The sequence below is a fragment of the Panthera uncia genome (assembly GCF_023721935.1).
Source record: "Panthera uncia isolate 11264 chromosome A3 unlocalized genomic scaffold, Puncia_PCG_1.0 HiC_scaffold_11, whole genome shotgun sequence".
Lineage (NCBI taxonomy): Eukaryota > Metazoa > Chordata > Mammalia > Carnivora > Felidae > Panthera > Panthera uncia.
The window spans coordinates 60,958,816-60,975,622 of NW_026057578.1; the positions used below are offsets into that span (position 1 = coordinate 60,958,816).

Genomic DNA, 16,807 nt, shown 5'->3' on the forward strand with positions numbered 1-16,807 from the left:
TGGGAGGCAGGGAGAGTGGGGAGGGGCTTGGTTTCCCAGAACTCTGGGAAGGGGAAGTGGGAGTGAGGGGTAAAAGGAGGGGAACTTCTTAGAAAGAGCTTAAGGTTGTATGGACTGGCTTGTGTGAGGATGGGGCTCTGAACCAGCTTAGGGGAGGAAAGGCTACCTCCATCCTACCTATGCCCCAGGAATGTTAGTCCTGAACACTTCAGCTATGTGGAGCATGGAACTTCCCCACTACCACCCAGTGTGCACCAAACCACTGTCCTATCTAAGTAGTGGTACAAGGAGGGCCCAGATACTTGTAAGGAAAACAAGCCCCAGCCTGGATTCTGTAATTCATGCCCACAGATAGAGACAGTTGAAAAGTCCTCCCCACACGTGACTGGTCTGGAGGGCCTGCGGTGGCTGAAATGGGCCGCTGCCCCGGGTGTCCTCAGCTGTAGGAAAGGGCTATGAATCTGGAGACTTCTGGGTACGCTAAGATTCCTGCATGGTCAATAAACCCATGCCCTGAGGATGTTGACATATGAAGACTGATTCAGTAAATTAGGTTCCCACTGTGGAATTGGGGGTTCGGTACAACCCAACGGCCCGTCCCTGGCCTCGGGGCTTACATGCTCCTAGTGGCAGGACAAGTGACCCCCTTCCTCCCACGGGGTCTTCCAAGAAATGGGCAGGAGGCACGTGAGGAAGGAGGAGGAAGCGAGGTCACTGGGCCTTGAGGGGGTGTGGAAAGAGAGAACGGAGACCTTGGGGCGCGACCGGCGACTCCTGCCCTGGAGAAACCGGTGGCACACAGAACCTGGAGGGCCAGGCTCTGACAAGCTGCCGCACCCGCCCGCTGCGTCCCCGCAACCTACGAAGCCGGGGGCTCCGGCGCCATCCGCCAGGAGGTGGGGGCGGGGAGGGGGGGCGCGAGGGAATCCTACGCTGCGGCCTCCGCACTCCGCTTAGCCTGGGACGCCCTCGCGCGGCCGCCTCGGAGCGCGGTGGTGCGCCATAAGCCCCGCCCCGCCGCTTCCATTGATTCCCGAGCTAAAGCCCAGCTGGGTCGGCCTCCGAGGAAATCCTCGGCCGCCGAGGGGCGGATCCCAGAGCTGGTGCTGCCTCTGCTGCGTCCGCTCCGCCCACCCCCTGCGGCCGCGCGTGCGCACAACCGGCGGAGGGCGGGGGCGGGCGCCAAGGCTGGCATGGCGGCGCCGCGGCCATGCGCCGATAGCCCGTGCTGCTCTCATCCGGGTGTGGCGTCCGGCGTGCAACAGACGCTGGAGGAGATGGACTTCGACAGGGGTGAGGCTCCCCGCTGTCTCCAGGTCGCGGCACAAGGAGATGGCCGAGAAGCGGGACCCCGAGGGCCGCAGCGGGCCGGGTGGGAGCCCAGGGGGGCAGTGGGCTCCCAGCCCCCGCGTCAGTGAGATCCCACCAGGCACCTGGCAGGGGCTCCGCCACTAGAAACTTCGTCTCGTGTGCAGGTTGGGAAACTGAGGCCCTGGTTTTGTTAACTTTCCCAAGTGGTGGGGCGGAGCCCGTCTCAGCTGGTGCGCCCCCTAGAGACTCGGGGACCCTCGGGTGTCTGGGGGGCCGGGCGGCAGAATCAGCAGCTCGGGGTATTGCAGCTACCCGGAGGTCACGGAGCTTCAGAGGGGGCTGCGCTGCGAAGAGAACTAACGTTCTGACCTCAGGTGTGAGCCCTAGTGTGTCGGATCCTGTAGGCTTTAGATATGGCACACACGGCCCTCAGCGCAGGTGATGTTATCTCTACCTTTGGGACCTGAGAAGTAACTCTTTTACCCCAGACTGTAAGGAGATCGTATCGCCAGTAAGGAACACAGTAAAGCTGAAAGAAAATGTCCTCTTTTCTTGGGAAGCTGTGTATTATCCCTCTGTGCAGAGGCAGCTTATACAGTAATAACACTGTCCTCAATTGTTGGGTAGATGCTACTGCTTTGTATGCATTCTGACCCAACTATTAAGTGACTCTTGCATCTGCTTACTTCCCTCCACTTCTGCCACTCTTGGGGCTACTGAAGCAATTCCCTCATGGGCTTCCTGCTTCCACTCCTGCCCTCCTGTGGTGTTTTCTTCTCTAGTTAGAGGCCAGAGTAACTTTTTGAAGGTATTAAATCAGGTGATTTCATTGCTCTTAGAATAAAATTCAGATTCCTTCCATGGCCTACAAACTGATCTAATCCCTGCCTGTTCTACTTCTCTGCCCTCATTTTATTCCTCATCCTTTTCTTTCCCCAGTCACTGCACTTCAGTCACACTGGGCTCAATTTTGGTTTCTCAGACATGCAAGATAGATCTCTTTCTGACTTAAGGCCATTGTACTTGCTGTCCCAGCTCCTTGGAATGAACTTCCTGCAACATCAGGCTAGCTAATGCTTTTCTCTCTGGTCTCAGGTCAAATGTCACCTCAGAAAGACCCACCCTGAACACCCCATTCTAGTAGTTCTCAGCTGGGGGCAGTTCTGATCCCAAATGGTCTTTGGCAATGTCTGGAGACAATTTCAGGTGTTACTAACATGCTAATTGTGCTGCTGTTGAGAAAGAAACCTTGCCCTATCCAAAGTAGGGCCCCTTACCCTCCAAGTTACTCTGATATATTACTTTCATTAAAGCAGTTTTCACAACCTGACATTACTTTGTTTACTTATTTATTATCTATTTCCCACACATGGGAAAGATCCTTGTCTGTTTTTTTGTGTGGATTCTTTTTCTTCATATCTACTCTCTGGGTTTATTTTCCCGTTTCCTGGAGTATATCCTTTAAAGTTTTTTAGTGAGTATGCTTCTCCAACATTCATTCATTCATTCATTCATTCATTTCTCTCTCTCTCGACTGGTATAAAACTCTACGTTGACAGTTATTTTTTTTATCCCTCAAACCTTTGAAAATATTTTTCCTTTATCTTCTTTTGTCTGCTACTGTTGTTAAGAATTTAGCTGATAATCTGCTTGTTACTCTTCAATGACTGGTGATTTTTTTCTTTTTTGGTAACTTAAATGTTCTCTTTATTCTTGATGTTTGGTCATTTCACCATGGTAGATTTGTTTTGATCAGTTCTCCTTCGGATTTAATGTGGTTTTCATCTGAGAACTCATGGTTGCCTTTACTTGAGAATAATTCTCTCTCTCTCTTTTTTTATGCTTAGTTATTTTTGAGAGAGAGAGAGAGAGACAGAGTGTGAGTGAGGGAGGGGCAGAGAGAGCAGGAGACACAGAATCCGAAGCAGGCTCCAGGCTCCCAGCTGTCAACACAGAGCCCAGTGCGAGGCTTGAATCCATGAACTGTGAAATCATGACCTGAGCTGAAATCAAACGCTTAACCAACTGACCCACCCAGGTACCCCTACTTCAGAATAATTCTTAGACGATATCTCTTCAGACATTTCCTCTCCTGTTCTGTCCAGTTTCTCTCTCTTTTTTAAACTCCTATTAGACACATGTTGGTACAATCTGTCTTCTATGTTTCTTTACCTCTTTTTAATATTTTTGTCTTTACCATTCTGCATTCTGGGTGATTTCCAAGTCACTCATTCTCTCTCCAGCTGGGTCTGCAGTACTGTCCAACCATCTGTTGTTGTTGTTTTATTTCAGTGATTCTATTTTTTAATTTACTGACTTTTTTTTTTTTTTAAAGTAATCTCTAAAACTGACATGGGACTCAGACTCATGACCCCAAGATCAAGAGTCACATGCTCAACCAGCTGAGCCAGCCAGGTGCCCCTGACTTTTGTTTTAGATCTCCTTGTTCTTTTTTTACCCCTAACGTTCTGTTGATTTGTGGATTCTATTCCTTCATCTCTGTGAACACATTAAATGTTGTTTTATTTTTTTATTTTTTAAAGAAAATTTTAACGTTTATTTTTGAGAGAGAGAGTGAGCACAAGCGAGCGAGGGGCAGAGAGAGGGAGACAGACTCTGAAGCAGGCTCTGCGCTGTCAGCGCATAGCCCAACATGGGACTCAAATGCACGAACTGTGAGATCATGACCTGAGCTTAAGTCGGATGCACAACTGAGCCATCCAGACACCCCTAAATGTTGTTTTAAAGTCTTTTAGATTGTGTTGTTATGGCTGATTTTTAAAGCATGCATTTTTCCATTTGTTGTATTTGCTGACTGTCTCACATGGCAGTGGATTGCTTCTTGTTTTACAGCTTCTAATTTTTGAGCTCATAGGCTGAGTGGTGGGATGTCCTCTTTTGTAAGAGATTATCCACATACCTTTGTTGGCTTCTGGAGGTATAAAACATTTTTTTTTTTTTTTTTTAAAGTTGCCTCTGTGCAGCCCTTATAACATTCACTTGTCTGGGTCCATTTTTATTACAGATCCAGATTATGACATACTCTTAGCTTGGGGGTTCTGCTCCCTAAGGGGTATAAATAAATATAGGTCCCACATCTCCAAGTTGCTTGATTTTTTTTAGGTTTCTTCTGCCTGTGCTGTCTTCTAACACCTATTGGAATGGTGCCTTTTCTCATTTCCTTTAAGTTTGTATTCAGATGTCACCTTATCAAAGATGCCATCTGTGACCACTGCTCATATCCCTTCTCTGCTTTATTTTTCTTCATAGGTCTTAGTACCACCTGACTTATTTTTTTCCTGTTTGTCTCCTATAATTAGAATGTAACCTCCATAAGACTAAAATTTGCAGGGCAAGGGGAGCACTGGAGATCAGGGATCTTTAATTCTTGGCTGATCCCTAGTGCCCAGAAGAGTGCCAGATACATAGTAAGTATTCAGTAAATATTTGCGGAATGAGTGAAGTGCCTGTGCCTGGCAGCTTGCTTCTTGCTGGTATTCAGACCAGGAAAGTAGAGATTTTCCAGTCCCAGTTCATCCATGACATGGTACTTCCTGCCCACCAGCTTTGTGCACAGAACCTTGCTGTATCTATTCCCTGCCATACACGTGGCCTGCAGCCTTTGATGCAGACCCTGCCCAGTTGTTCTAGCCAAAGCCTCTAAGATCCATGTGCAGGGACACCTGGGTGGCTCAGTTGGTTAAGTGCTGACTTCGACTCAGGTCATGATCCTGCGGTTCATGGGTTCGAGACTACGTCAGACTCTGTGCTGACAGCTCAGAGCCTGGAGCCTGCTTCCGATTCTCTCTCTCTCTCTCTCTCTCTCTCTCTCTCTCTTCCCCTCACCTTCTCACACTCTCTTTCAAAAATAAACATTAAAAATTTTTTTTAAATTATCTGTGTCTAGTTACAAGGACTTTTGGGATTCTGCAGACTCAGTACCTGCTCACCACTTTGGCTGTGGTTTTCACCTTGTTCTGGCAGCTGGTAATGTCCTTCTCTTGCTTTTAAATTTGCCTGTGTATTCAAATATTTTAAACATTACCTTATCCAACATTTGTGTATTTGAAGTGGTTTGAAGAAGGGATTTCTGTGTCTGCCCAATTCTACTGTCCTGATTAGACAAAGCCCCTTGTCTATCTTTTTTTTTTTTTTAACGTTTATTTATTTTTAAGAGATAGAGTGTGAGCGGGGGAAGGGCAGAGAGAAAGGGAGACACAGAATCCGAAGCAGGTTCCAGGCTCTGAGTTGTCAGCACAAAGCCTGACATGGGGCTCGAACCCACGAACCACGAGATCACGACATGAGCCAAAGTCAGATGCTTAACTGACAGCCACCCAGGCACCCCAGCCCTTTGTCTATCTTGTCCACGGCTACGTCGCCACCTCCTAGGACAGCCCTTGGCACAGAGGAGATCTCAGTTAATATCATCTGTTGAATGAATAAATCCCCCATTTTATAGGTGAGAAAATGGAGATCAAGAGGTAAAGGAAGCACTAAAAGTCTCCAGTCATTCAACATTATCCAGCACTTTGGTTGTCTTTCCACAGGAATCTGGTCAGCAGCCCTGAATGGAGACCTAGGTCGAGTGAAATATTTAATCCAGAAGGCAATAGACCCTAGCCAGCCTGACTCAGCTGGCTACACTGCTCTGGTGAGCTGGGGAGGAACACAGGGTCAGAGGAGGGAGAAGCTTTCATGTGGGATACGTGCTCCCTGTGGGGAAGGGGGTTATGTCGCCTTTACTCCTGCCCTTCTCTCCTAGCAGGTTTTCTGTTTTAAGCATCAGGTGAACCTGTTTTGTTTTTTTTTTTTTAATTAGTGTTAAAGTGCTTTACATCAATTATTTAATTTCATTTTCCTAATAGTCCTGTGACATAGGAATAATTATTATCCTCATTTGCCTGTTGAGGAAACTGATGCTAGAAATGAAGAGGCTTGCCCAGGTCATATAGCTGATGGAGATCATCCTCTTGCTCCCGAGCCCATGCTCTCACCCCTCCACCACCCTCATTGCCTGCCTGGGCTCTGCTGTCTGAACTTGGTCTCTTTTCCCTGCAGCACTATGCCAGCCGCAACGGGCACTATGCTGTATGCCAGTTCCTGCTGGAAAGTGGGGCTAAGTGTGATGCCCAAACCCATGGGGGCGCCACTGCTCTGCACCGGGCAAGCTACTGTGGGCACACTGAAATTGCACGGCTCCTGCTGTCTCATGGGTCCAACCCCAGGTTGGTAGATGACGATGGCATGACCAGTTTGCATAAGGTATGCTCCCTTCCCCCCTCAAAATCTTGGTTTTTGTCATTATAAAAGTTATAACATGTTCGCTGTAGAAAACATGGGGAAAGCAGAAAAGGGAAAATACAAATCACTTATAATGCCAGTGCTTACCAGTCATCACTTTAGGATTAACGTATCTGGCATTTTTCCTGTGCATGTAAATTAGAATTAAATGTATGGTATCATTTTTTTTTTCTTTCCTTTAGTGATATGCCATGAATGCTTTTCCATGAAGTTAGTTTTCTGAAGCTCACACCTACTTTAGGGGCAGCCCCTGGCTGGCTCAGTCAGTAGAGCATATGACTCTTGATCTTGGAGTTGTGAGTTTGTGCCTTACATTGCGTGTAGAGATTACTTAAAAATCTTTAAAAAAAAAAAAAAAGTTGAATGAAGCTTACACCTACTCTTACCTGTCCCTGTAGCCCACTTTCCATACTATAACCAGAGTGATTGCTTAATTAACCTTCTGACCAGAAATAACCTACACATGGTGAAGAGTTTGAAGAGTACAAAACAGTGCAGCAGGAAAATGATTCCCTTCCACCCTGATGCCTGGTTCGTCGATCTTCTAGGGCACCTCCCTCAAGGCATCACTGTTACTGATTTCTTATGCACATTTGAAAAATGGTTTATGCATGTTTATGGCATATGTGTATACATTTATTCTTCTCTTGCCTCCACTTGGTTTTCTCCCAGAGTGATGGTTTTTAAATTAATTCTGATCATGCCACACCTTAGAGGCCTTCAAGGCCTTAAGCTGCTTTACAAGGCTGTCTGCGGTTAGCCCCTGCCTGCTTCTCCAGTTTATCTTTTCTTCTTCTCTTCTCTTTTTTTCCCTTCCTTCCTTCCTTCCTTTCTTTCTTATATATTTATTTATTTAAACAACACACAGTAAAGAATATTTTGGAGGGCGCCAGGGTGGCTCAGTCAGTTGAGCACTTGGACTCAAGACTGTTGGTTTCGGCTCAGGTCATGATCTCATAGTTCATGAGATTGAGCCCTGTGTTGGGCTGTGTGGAGCCACTTTGGGATTCTCTGTCTCCGTCTCTCTCTGCCTCTCCCCTGCTCTAGTGCACGCACTCTTTCTCTCTCAAAATAAATAAACATTTTTTTATAAAAGAATATTTTTGAATTGTAGCCTACAAAACGTAATTCTGGATGTGAAATTTTATTTTATTATTTTTAAAATGTTTGTTTATTTTTGAGAGAGAGTGAGCAGGGGAGGGGCAGAGAGAGGGGGACAGAAGATCTGAAGTACAGATGCAGGGCTTGAATTCACAAACTGTGAGATTATGACCTGAGCCAAAGTCGGACACTCAACCGACTGAGCCACCCAGGTGCCCCTAAATTGTAAAACAGAAAAATTTAAGTAGTTGACCGCATGACTTACCATCAGAACCTGTGGCAGACACTTTTGCTGTCCACCAAAAATTTGTGTTCACTCTTCATATTAGAGACATGTCTCAAAGGGGGCTCTGCAATCACAGACAACTTTCAGTTCCCTCTAGCATGTAGTGTGGCAAGTTCTCAGCCATTAGAAGACAAGACACACTGATGAGCTTCCTCTAGGAGGGTTTTCTTTTAGCAGCCAGTGTTCCTCCTCCACACACTCTACTCTGCCTCCCCAGGCAGTAACAGAGACAGCTAGGGGTCGGCAAGTCCACAGTAAGCAATCTGGACTCCAGAAGCATGATAGGAAGGTGCTTGTTTAAGTACAGTAGCCTTGAAATGTTAGGTCAGCAAAGATAGAGTTCTTATTTTTATTTATTTTGTACACCTGACTGTTGAATAATACATGTTGCAATTATTTTTTAACGTTTATTTATTTAGAGAGTTTTGAGAGAGCGCAAGTGGGGGAGGGACAGGGAGGGAGGAAGACACAGAATCTGAAACAGACTCCCAGCTCTAAGCTGTCAGCACAGAGCCCTGTGTGGAGTTTGAACTCACAAACCTTGATATCATGACCTGAGCCCAAGTCAGACACTTAACTGACTGAGCCACCCAGACAGCCCAGTACATGTTATTTTTTAAAAAAAATATATGATGGGAGCAGGGGTAACACTTTGATACAGACACTAGTAGATACATTTTAAAACATTTGTAGTAGAGTTTTTTTTTTTGTTTTTTTTTTAATGTTTATTTTTGAGAGAGAGTGAGGGAGGGGCAGAGAGAGAGAGGGAGACACAGAATCTGAAGCAGGGTCCAGGCTTTGAGCTGTCAGCACAGGGCCTGATGTGGGGCTTGAACTCAACGACCTGCAAGATCACGACCTGAGCTGGAGTCGGATGTTTAACCACTGAGCCACCCAGGCGCCCCTGTTTCTGTTTTTTATACTTCATGATACCTCTTTAGGCATAACGCAGACCACCATAATAAGGCAAGTCAAAGGAATTTTTTTGGTTTCCCAGTGTATATAAAAGTTATGTTTATACTATAGTATATTTAGTGTATGCTAGCATTATGTCAAAAAAAAATGTATGTACCTTAATTTAAAAATACTTCATTGCTGGGGCACCTGGGTGGCTCAGTCAGTTGAGCGTCCGACTTCAGCTCAGGTCATGACCTCGCAGTTTGTGAGTTCGAGCCCCCCGTTGGGCTCTGTGCTCACAGCTAGGAGCCTGGAGCTTGCTTTGGATTCTGTGTCTCCCTCTCTCTGCCCCTTCCCCACTCATGCTCTCTCTCTGTCTCTCAAAAATGAATAAATGTTAAAAAAAAAATTTTTTTTTAATAAAAAATAAAAATACTTTATTGCTAAAAAATGCTAACCATCTGACCTTTCAGCAAGTTGTAATCTTTGTACTGGTAGAGGGTCTTACCTCAATGTTAATGCCTGCTCCGGGTATCAGGGTGGTCAGGGTAGTGGCTGCTGAAGCGCTGAAGCACTGGATCACGGCAGTTTCTTAAACTAGGACGACAATGAAGTTTGCCACATTGATTGACTCTTCCTTTCACTTGAGCACTGAGAGGCCATTGTAAGGTTGTTAATTGGCTTAATTTCAATATTGTTGTGTTTCAAAGAATAGGGAAGCACGAGGAAGAGAAAGACTGGGGAACCAGTCAGTGTAGCAGTCAGAACACACACATTTATTAAGTTCAGTATCTCATATGGGTGTGGTTCATGGCATCCCAAAATAATTATAGTAGTAACCTCAGAGATTAGTGATCACAGATCATATGGAACTAGAAAAGACCATAAATAGCCAAAGCAATCTTGAAAAAGAAAATCAAAGCAGGAGGCATCACAGTTCCAGACTTCAAGCTATACTACAAAGCTGTAATCATGCAGGCAATATGGTACTGGCATAAGAACAGACAGATCAATGGAACAGAATAGAGAACCCAGAAATGGACTCACAAATGTATGGCCAACTAATCTTTGACAAAGCAGGAAAGAATATCCAATGGAATAAAGACAGTCTCTTCAGCAAGTGGTGTTGGGAAAACTGGATAGTGACATGCAGAAGAATGAACCTGGACTGCTTTCTTACACCATACACAAACATAAACTCAAAGTGGATGAAAGACCTAAATGTGAGACAGGAAGCCATCATAATCCTTGAGGAGAAAGCAGGCAAAAATCTCTTTGATCTTGGCTGCAGCAACTTCTTACTCAACACATCTCCAGAGGCAAAGGAAACAAAAGCAAAAATGAACTATTGGGACCTCATCAAAATAAAAAGTTTCTGCACAGGGAAGGAAACAATCAGCAAAACTAAAAGATACCCGACGGAATGGGAGAAGATATTTGCAAACAACATATCAGATAAAGGGTTAGTATCCAAAATCTATAAAGAACTTATCAAATCAACACCCAAAACACAAATAATCCAGTGAAGAAATGGGCAAAAGACATGAATAGACACTTCTCCAAAGAAGACATCCAGATGGCCAACTAACACATGAAAAAATGCTCAACATCCCTCATCATCAGGGAGATACAAATCAAAACCACGAGATACCACCTCACACCTGTCAGAATGGCTAACATTAACAACTCAGGCAACAACAGATGTTGGCGAGGATGCAGAGAGAGAGGATCTCTTTTGCACTGCTGGTGGGAATGCAAACTGGTGCAGCCACTCTGGAAGACAGTATGGAGGTTCCTTAAAAAGTTAAAAATAGAACTACCCTATGACCCAGCAATTGCACTACTAGGTATTTATCCAAGGGATACAGGTATGCTGTTTCGAAGGAGCACATGCACCCAAATGTTTATAGCAGCACTATCAACAATAGCCAAAGTATGGAAAGAGCCCAAATGTTCATCGATGGATGAATGGATAAAGAAGATGTGGTATGTATGTGTGTGTGTGTGTGTGTTTACATACATACATACATACATACATACATACAATGGAGTATTACTTGGCAATAAAAAAGAATGAACTCTTGCCATTTGCAACAGCATGGATGGAACTAGAGGGTATTAGGCTAAGGGAAATTAGAGAAAGATAAAAATCATATGACTTCACTCATATGAGGACTTTAAGACACAGAACAGATGAACACAAGGGAAGGGAAGCAAAAATAATATAAAAACAGGGAGGGGGACAATATATAAGAGACTCTTAAATATGGAGAACAAACAGAGGGTTACTGGAGGGGTTGTGGGAGGGGGGATGGGCTAAATGGGTAAGAGGCATTAAGGAATCTACTCCTGAAATCGTTGCACTGTATGCTAACTAACTTGGATCAAGTTAAATAAATAAAACTCCAGAAAAATAAAATAAAATTAAAAAATTAAAGAAAATGCTCTGTGAATTAAAAAAAACATCACAAATCAGCGTAACAAACACAATAATAATGAAAAAGTTTGAAAATTTCAGGAAGTATGAAAATATAACAGATAGGAAGTGACCAAGAGCTATTGGGAAAACCCTGCTCGATGCAGGGTTGCCATAGACCTTCAGTTTAGAAAAACAAACAAACAAAACCCACCATACCTGCATAGCTCAGTAAAGCAAAGTGCAGCAAAACAAGGTTTTCCTATATATAAAATAGTCAAACCTAGAAGCAGAGAGTAGAATGGTGGTTTCCAGGGGCAGGGGGGAGGGAGGGAGTTGCTGTTGAACTGGTATAGTTTCACTTGGGCAAGTTGATTAAGTTCTACGGATCTGTACTGTGCCTGTAGTTGGCTGTACTGTGTGGTACACTTTAAATTTGTTGAGAAGGGTGGGGTGCCTGGCTGTCCCAGTCAGTAGAGCATGTGACTTGATCTCAGGATTTTGAGTTCAAGCCCCACATTGGTCCTGGCCTACTTAAAAGGTGGGAGGCTATCATTTAACAATAAAAAGAACAATTACCGGGGTGCCCTGGTGGCTTAGTTAAGCATCGGACTATTGATTTCAGCTCAGGTCTCATGGTTTGTGAGATTGAGCCCCGTGTGGGGCTCTACACTGAGAGCGCAGAACCTGCTTAGGATTCTCTCTCTCCCTCTCTTTCTGTCCCTCTCCCACTTGCACAGGTGCTCGCTTGCTCGCTCTCTCTCTTTCAAGATAAATAAGTAAATAGTAAATATGAAAAAAACAATTTCCAAAACTACTTTCTTAAGGTAGATCTCAGGGTGCCTTGCTGGTTCAGGCAGGAAAGCAGGTGACCCATGATCTTGGAGTTGTGGGATTGAGCCCCATGTTGGGTATAGAGATTACTTAAAAATCACAAATCAGTTAATTAAGAAGGTAGGTCTCATGTGAAATGTTTTTACCACAATAAAAAAATGGTGTGGAGGGTGCTGTCTCAAAGATCAACTTAATTTTTAGGAAACCAGATGTGAATATTTCATCATCCAATGATTTTCAGATATATTACACTTGCATGCACTTCAAGGGAAAATGTCAACCTTTCCTCCAGTTTATCTTTTTTTTTTTTAAGTTTAATTATTTAAGTAATCTCTACACCCAACATGAGACTTGAACTCACCACCCCAAGATCAAGAGTTGCATGCTCTTCTGACTGAGTTAGCCAGGTGCCCATCTTGAGCTCGCATCCCCTTGTCTCTTAACACTGATGCCCAGTTTCTTTTCTCTCTCTTTTTTTAATGTTTATTTATTTATTTTGACAGTATGTGCAAGCATACTTGCAGATACTGGATGGTTGGGCAGAGAGAGAGGAGAGAGAGAATTCTAAGCAGGCTGCATGCTCAGTGTGGAGCCTGACATGGGGCTGGATCTCACAAAGTGTGAAATCCTGACCTGAACTGAAATCAACAGTCGGATGCTTAACCAACTGAGCCACCCAGTCGCCCCTCAGGCTCAGTTTCTTGACCCTATTATGGTGACACTCCAGGGCCTTACATATCAAGCTATCCCCTTCTGGATGCCTCTCTCCCAGTTTTCATCTGGCTTGTTTCTGTCTTTCCTTCTGGATCTCAGCTTCTACATCACACCCTCAGAGAGCTTTCCTGTTCCTTAGACGTGGGCAGCTCATGCAACTGATGTGCAGAAGCACCCTGCACTTGACTTTCCTAACTTTTCTCCCTGAAATTCCTTTGAATTCTGTCTCTGTCCCTAGAGATAGCTAAGACTTGATCTTGTTTACTGTTGTAGCCCCAGCTCTTGGCCTAGGTGCCCAATGAATATGTGCTGAGTGAACAACCGGATGTTGTTTTATTTTCTTTTAAGATGCTTGCCATTTGGAGAGGCAGATTGCTTATTTCTTAATGGTCTAAACTGGTGTTGCTCATTTTGTTTTAACTCCCATGGAGGGTTTGTACGGGCAGGACACTGCTGCAGATATTGCTGGCTGGTGTTCCCCACAGCATGAGGCCTTTTCAGCGTGTATCCTGCCTTTTTCTCTCATTCAGGGGATGCACATGTGTGAGGAATAGGAATTGTTTTTTCTTTTTCAAAAAATAAGCTACTTGAAAACTTTGGTCCTTTTTTTGAAAAAATTCTTTGGGATGCATCTCACAACTGCACACAACATACCACTGCCTGAATCGAGGCAACAAAATTGAGAACCTTGGGTCTGTATTTCTCAAGAGGACCTGCAAAATAAAGATCTGGATTCAGATTACAGACCATATTTGCTGCTAATATTAATTTTTACACCTCTCAAAAGCCCCTAGGTACATCAGTCTGTCTGTTGGGAGGAGCAGGGAATTCAAGTGGTATAACACAGTTGTTAAGAATTGAGACTTGGCGGTCAGATGGACCTGGTTTAGAGTCCCTAGGCTGCCACACTGGCTCTGTGACCTTGGACAAGTCACTTGTATAAGCCATCTGTAAAATGAGAATAATGATAATTCCTATCTTTGAAGGTTATTGTGAACACTGAATAAACTAATCTATAGAAGTCACTTTAACTCTCTCCTCTGGGGGAGTTAAGTTAAAAAGAGGCAGAGGAGAAAGCTGAGAACCTGAGCCCATTTTTCTCTGCTCATCTGAAAGGTCCCAGAGGGCAGAGGCTGTGTCTGGTATAGGTTGTACCCATGGTGCCCGACGCCCTTGTACATTTGTAAAAGACACTCAGATCTAAGGTTCTATATTTGTTTTTAATGTGCAGGCCTGGAGAGAGAAGAATGGCCACTGAGCAAAGGACACAAGAGAGAAAAACTCAAGCTAACTGCCAGAATAGCACTAGAGAATTCCACCAATCTTTATGCAAGTTGTTGGGATTTGGTAGGAATTAGGGGAAATCTACTCAAACAGCCAGTGTCTCTCTTTTCACAAGACCTTTTTTAGGACCAAGAAATTCCCAGAAGTGGATCAAGAAAGGGCAGGGCCCAGTGAGGGTATGGCTCTTGATTCAGGTCTCTCTCTCCACAGGCTGCTGAGAAGGGTCACGTGGACATTTGCTCTCTCCTGTTGCAACACAGCCCAGCCCTGAAGGCTGTCCGGGATCGGAAGGCACGACTGGCATGTGACCTGCTGCCCTGCGACAGTGACCTACGGGACCTGCTGGCCAGCTGAACTGCCACCCTTCTGCTGTCTTAGGCTGCCATGCAAGGGTACACAGACTAGCCCTCCCAGCCCCTGCCTTGGTCAGCATCCATGCTGCAGGGTGGGAAACTGAGGCCTGAAGAGCCCCATTCTGGCCACTGTGGAAGTGAGGGAGTAGATCTCGTGGGGCTGTAAGTGCTTACGCCTGGACAGATGATCATATTCTAAATTAGTTCATGTGGAAACATCTATCCCTTGGAAAAAATAAAGTTGTATCCTTACCTCATCCCATGTTCAAAAATAAATTTCAAGTAAAGACCTAAGTATAAAAACAGAACTATGTAAGTATTAGAAGAAACCACGGAATAGATGACAAAAGCCACTTTCTGGCTGAGTGCCCTTGGAAAAAGTCACTTCACCCATCTGTCCTGGCTTCCTCATCTATAAGGTGAGGATGATTATAATACGGCCTGCCTTAAGGGCCGTGCGGGGGTTCAATGAATGAATCTATGGAGAGCACTAGAGAGTGTGCTGGGCACATTGCAAGCAGTGTATTTGGAGGACCCACTTCCTCAACTTGCATTAATTTTAACAATCTGCTAGATTAAAAGTGTTCTTGCTTTATTTTGCATTGCTGATTATCAGTGAAGTTGACCACCTGTTTTCTCTGAACTTCCTGTCCATACCTATTGCCTAAAGACTTTCTTCCTTTGATTGATTCATAGGAGTTTGTGTATTCTGGATAGTAATATTGTGGTTTTTTTCTTTCTTACCATCACTTTGTTGGTATCTGCTCATGGAAATTGGTACACCTGCTGTACACAGCAGTTTGACAATATCTATCAAAACTTAAGTGAGTAGGGCCAATAATTTGATTTCTCTGTAGCTACTTAGAGAAATATCCATAAATTTACTTACAGAGACGTTTACAGAGTTGTGCATTGGAGCATGTAGTGTAATTTAAAAAAAAAGGAGGAAAGGAGGGAGACAAGCGAAGTTCTCTCTGTTAGGGCAATGATTAAATTCTGGGACACGTGTCATTTGGGGGAAGTTTAGCAGAGTGCAGTGTAGGCTAATGTGGAAAGCGTGCTGAGTTGGGATCAGTGTGATGCCTCTTAAAACGTGGCTATAAAAACATGACTGTACATCCACAAGACATAGAGGAAAAGAGGATATATACAACACCGGTACACATGGTATCCCCTGGGCCACTGTGGCAAGAGTGGTTCATCAAGTGCATCTTGAGTTTTGTTTATCTTCCAGTTTTTTATAAGGAGTAATTTTTTGGTAAGAGTTCATACCAGTTAATTTCATGTGGAAGAAACTAGTTTTACTGGTGAGAGTTTCAGTGGCAGACAATTGAGTCCAGAACTGACGTCTTGTCTTATCTTACTTACCCTCACTCTAGGTAACTCCCCCTCTGCATTCTCAAAGGCAAGAAATCACGCTAGACAAAAACCCCTGGTGCATAAGGACCAAGTTTCTCTAAAAACCTCCAGGTTCCCTAAGTTTCAAAACTTGGATGTATTTACCAAGAAGCCAGCTGTGGGTGGAACCATTCCCAGCCCTTTGGGGCCTCGGGCTGTCCTTGACCTGTAGTTCTTCCCTCCCTCTGGTTCAGGTCATCTCTACTCATGTAGCTCCAATTCTGGAATCTTATTTACTACCTATCAGATTTCCTTTCAAAGGTCAAAGCAGAATTCAAGGCACAGCTGGGTGAAGGGCATGCTTGGCATCTTAAAGGGAATTAGGAAGTTTGACTTTGGTGGCTTGAGACAGGTTGCTTTGTGACTGGATTAATGGTTGACATTCCGTACTTGGACCTGGAGTGGATCTCCGTTCAGCTTCCATGTGGAAAGGCATGCTCCCTGCCAGGAGGGCGTTGGGTAGGGGACCTGCATGTGTGGGACTTGGCTTTTCAAGAGGCATGAGGTGCTGATGACAGGCTGGACTTGGCCCCTGGTGGTGGTATAATTTAAAACACTGACTCTCAGAGTGGTGAGGGAGAAGAAACAGGAACTATAAGGGAGAAGTGAGGGCCACCTGGGGAAAGAAACCAGCAAGAGTAGGGAGGGCAGTCTTGAAACTGGGAGTGGGAGGTCGCTTGAAGCCTGATTTCCTCCTGTAGATGCCATGAGGATTCCTGACGCAGAGGTCAGCCTCTTAGGCCTGTCCTTCCAGAGATATCCTCTAGGATTCTGGCCTCCTTTTGCTTAGGACAGGCTGGCTGGGTTTTTTAGGATCTCAGGCAGCTAGACCTGCAGCAACATGGAGGATCACGCTCAACTCTTCTCTAGTGGCCCAAGCACCCCTGCATCCGTTTATTGGTTGGACCA

General features: G+C 44.8%; 1 protein-coding gene across 1 annotated transcript; it reads left to right on the forward strand.

Annotated features, from left to right (window-relative positions):
• Positions 1 to 1,138: 1,138 nt before the first annotated feature.
• On the forward strand, positions 1,139 to 14,757 carry ANKRD39 (ankyrin repeat domain 39). The gene is made up of 4 exons (XM_049651415.1): positions 1,139 to 1,293; positions 5,862 to 5,965; positions 6,373 to 6,576; positions 14,358 to 14,757. Exons 1-4 carry the CDS (start codon positions 1,194 to 1,196, stop codon positions 14,499 to 14,501), a joined length of 552 nt encoding a protein of 183 aa, XP_049507372.1. The 5' UTR covers positions 1,139 to 1,193; the 3' UTR covers positions 14,502 to 14,757.
• The last annotated feature ends 2,050 nt before the right edge of the window (positions 14,758 to 16,807 follow it).

Coding starts and splice junctions, on each gene's coding strand:
- ANKRD39 (XM_049651415.1), top strand. CDS start 1,194: ATGGCGGCGCCGCGGCCATGCGCCGATAGCCCGTGCTGCTCTCATCCG. Junction 5,966..6,372: donor CAGCTGGCTACACTGCTCTG/GTGAGCTGGGGA, acceptor TTTTCCCTGCAG/CACTATGCCAGCCGCAACGG. Junction 6,577..14,357: donor GCATGACCAGTTTGCATAAG/GTATGCTCCCTT, acceptor CTCTCTCCACAG/GCTGCTGAGAAGGGTCACGT.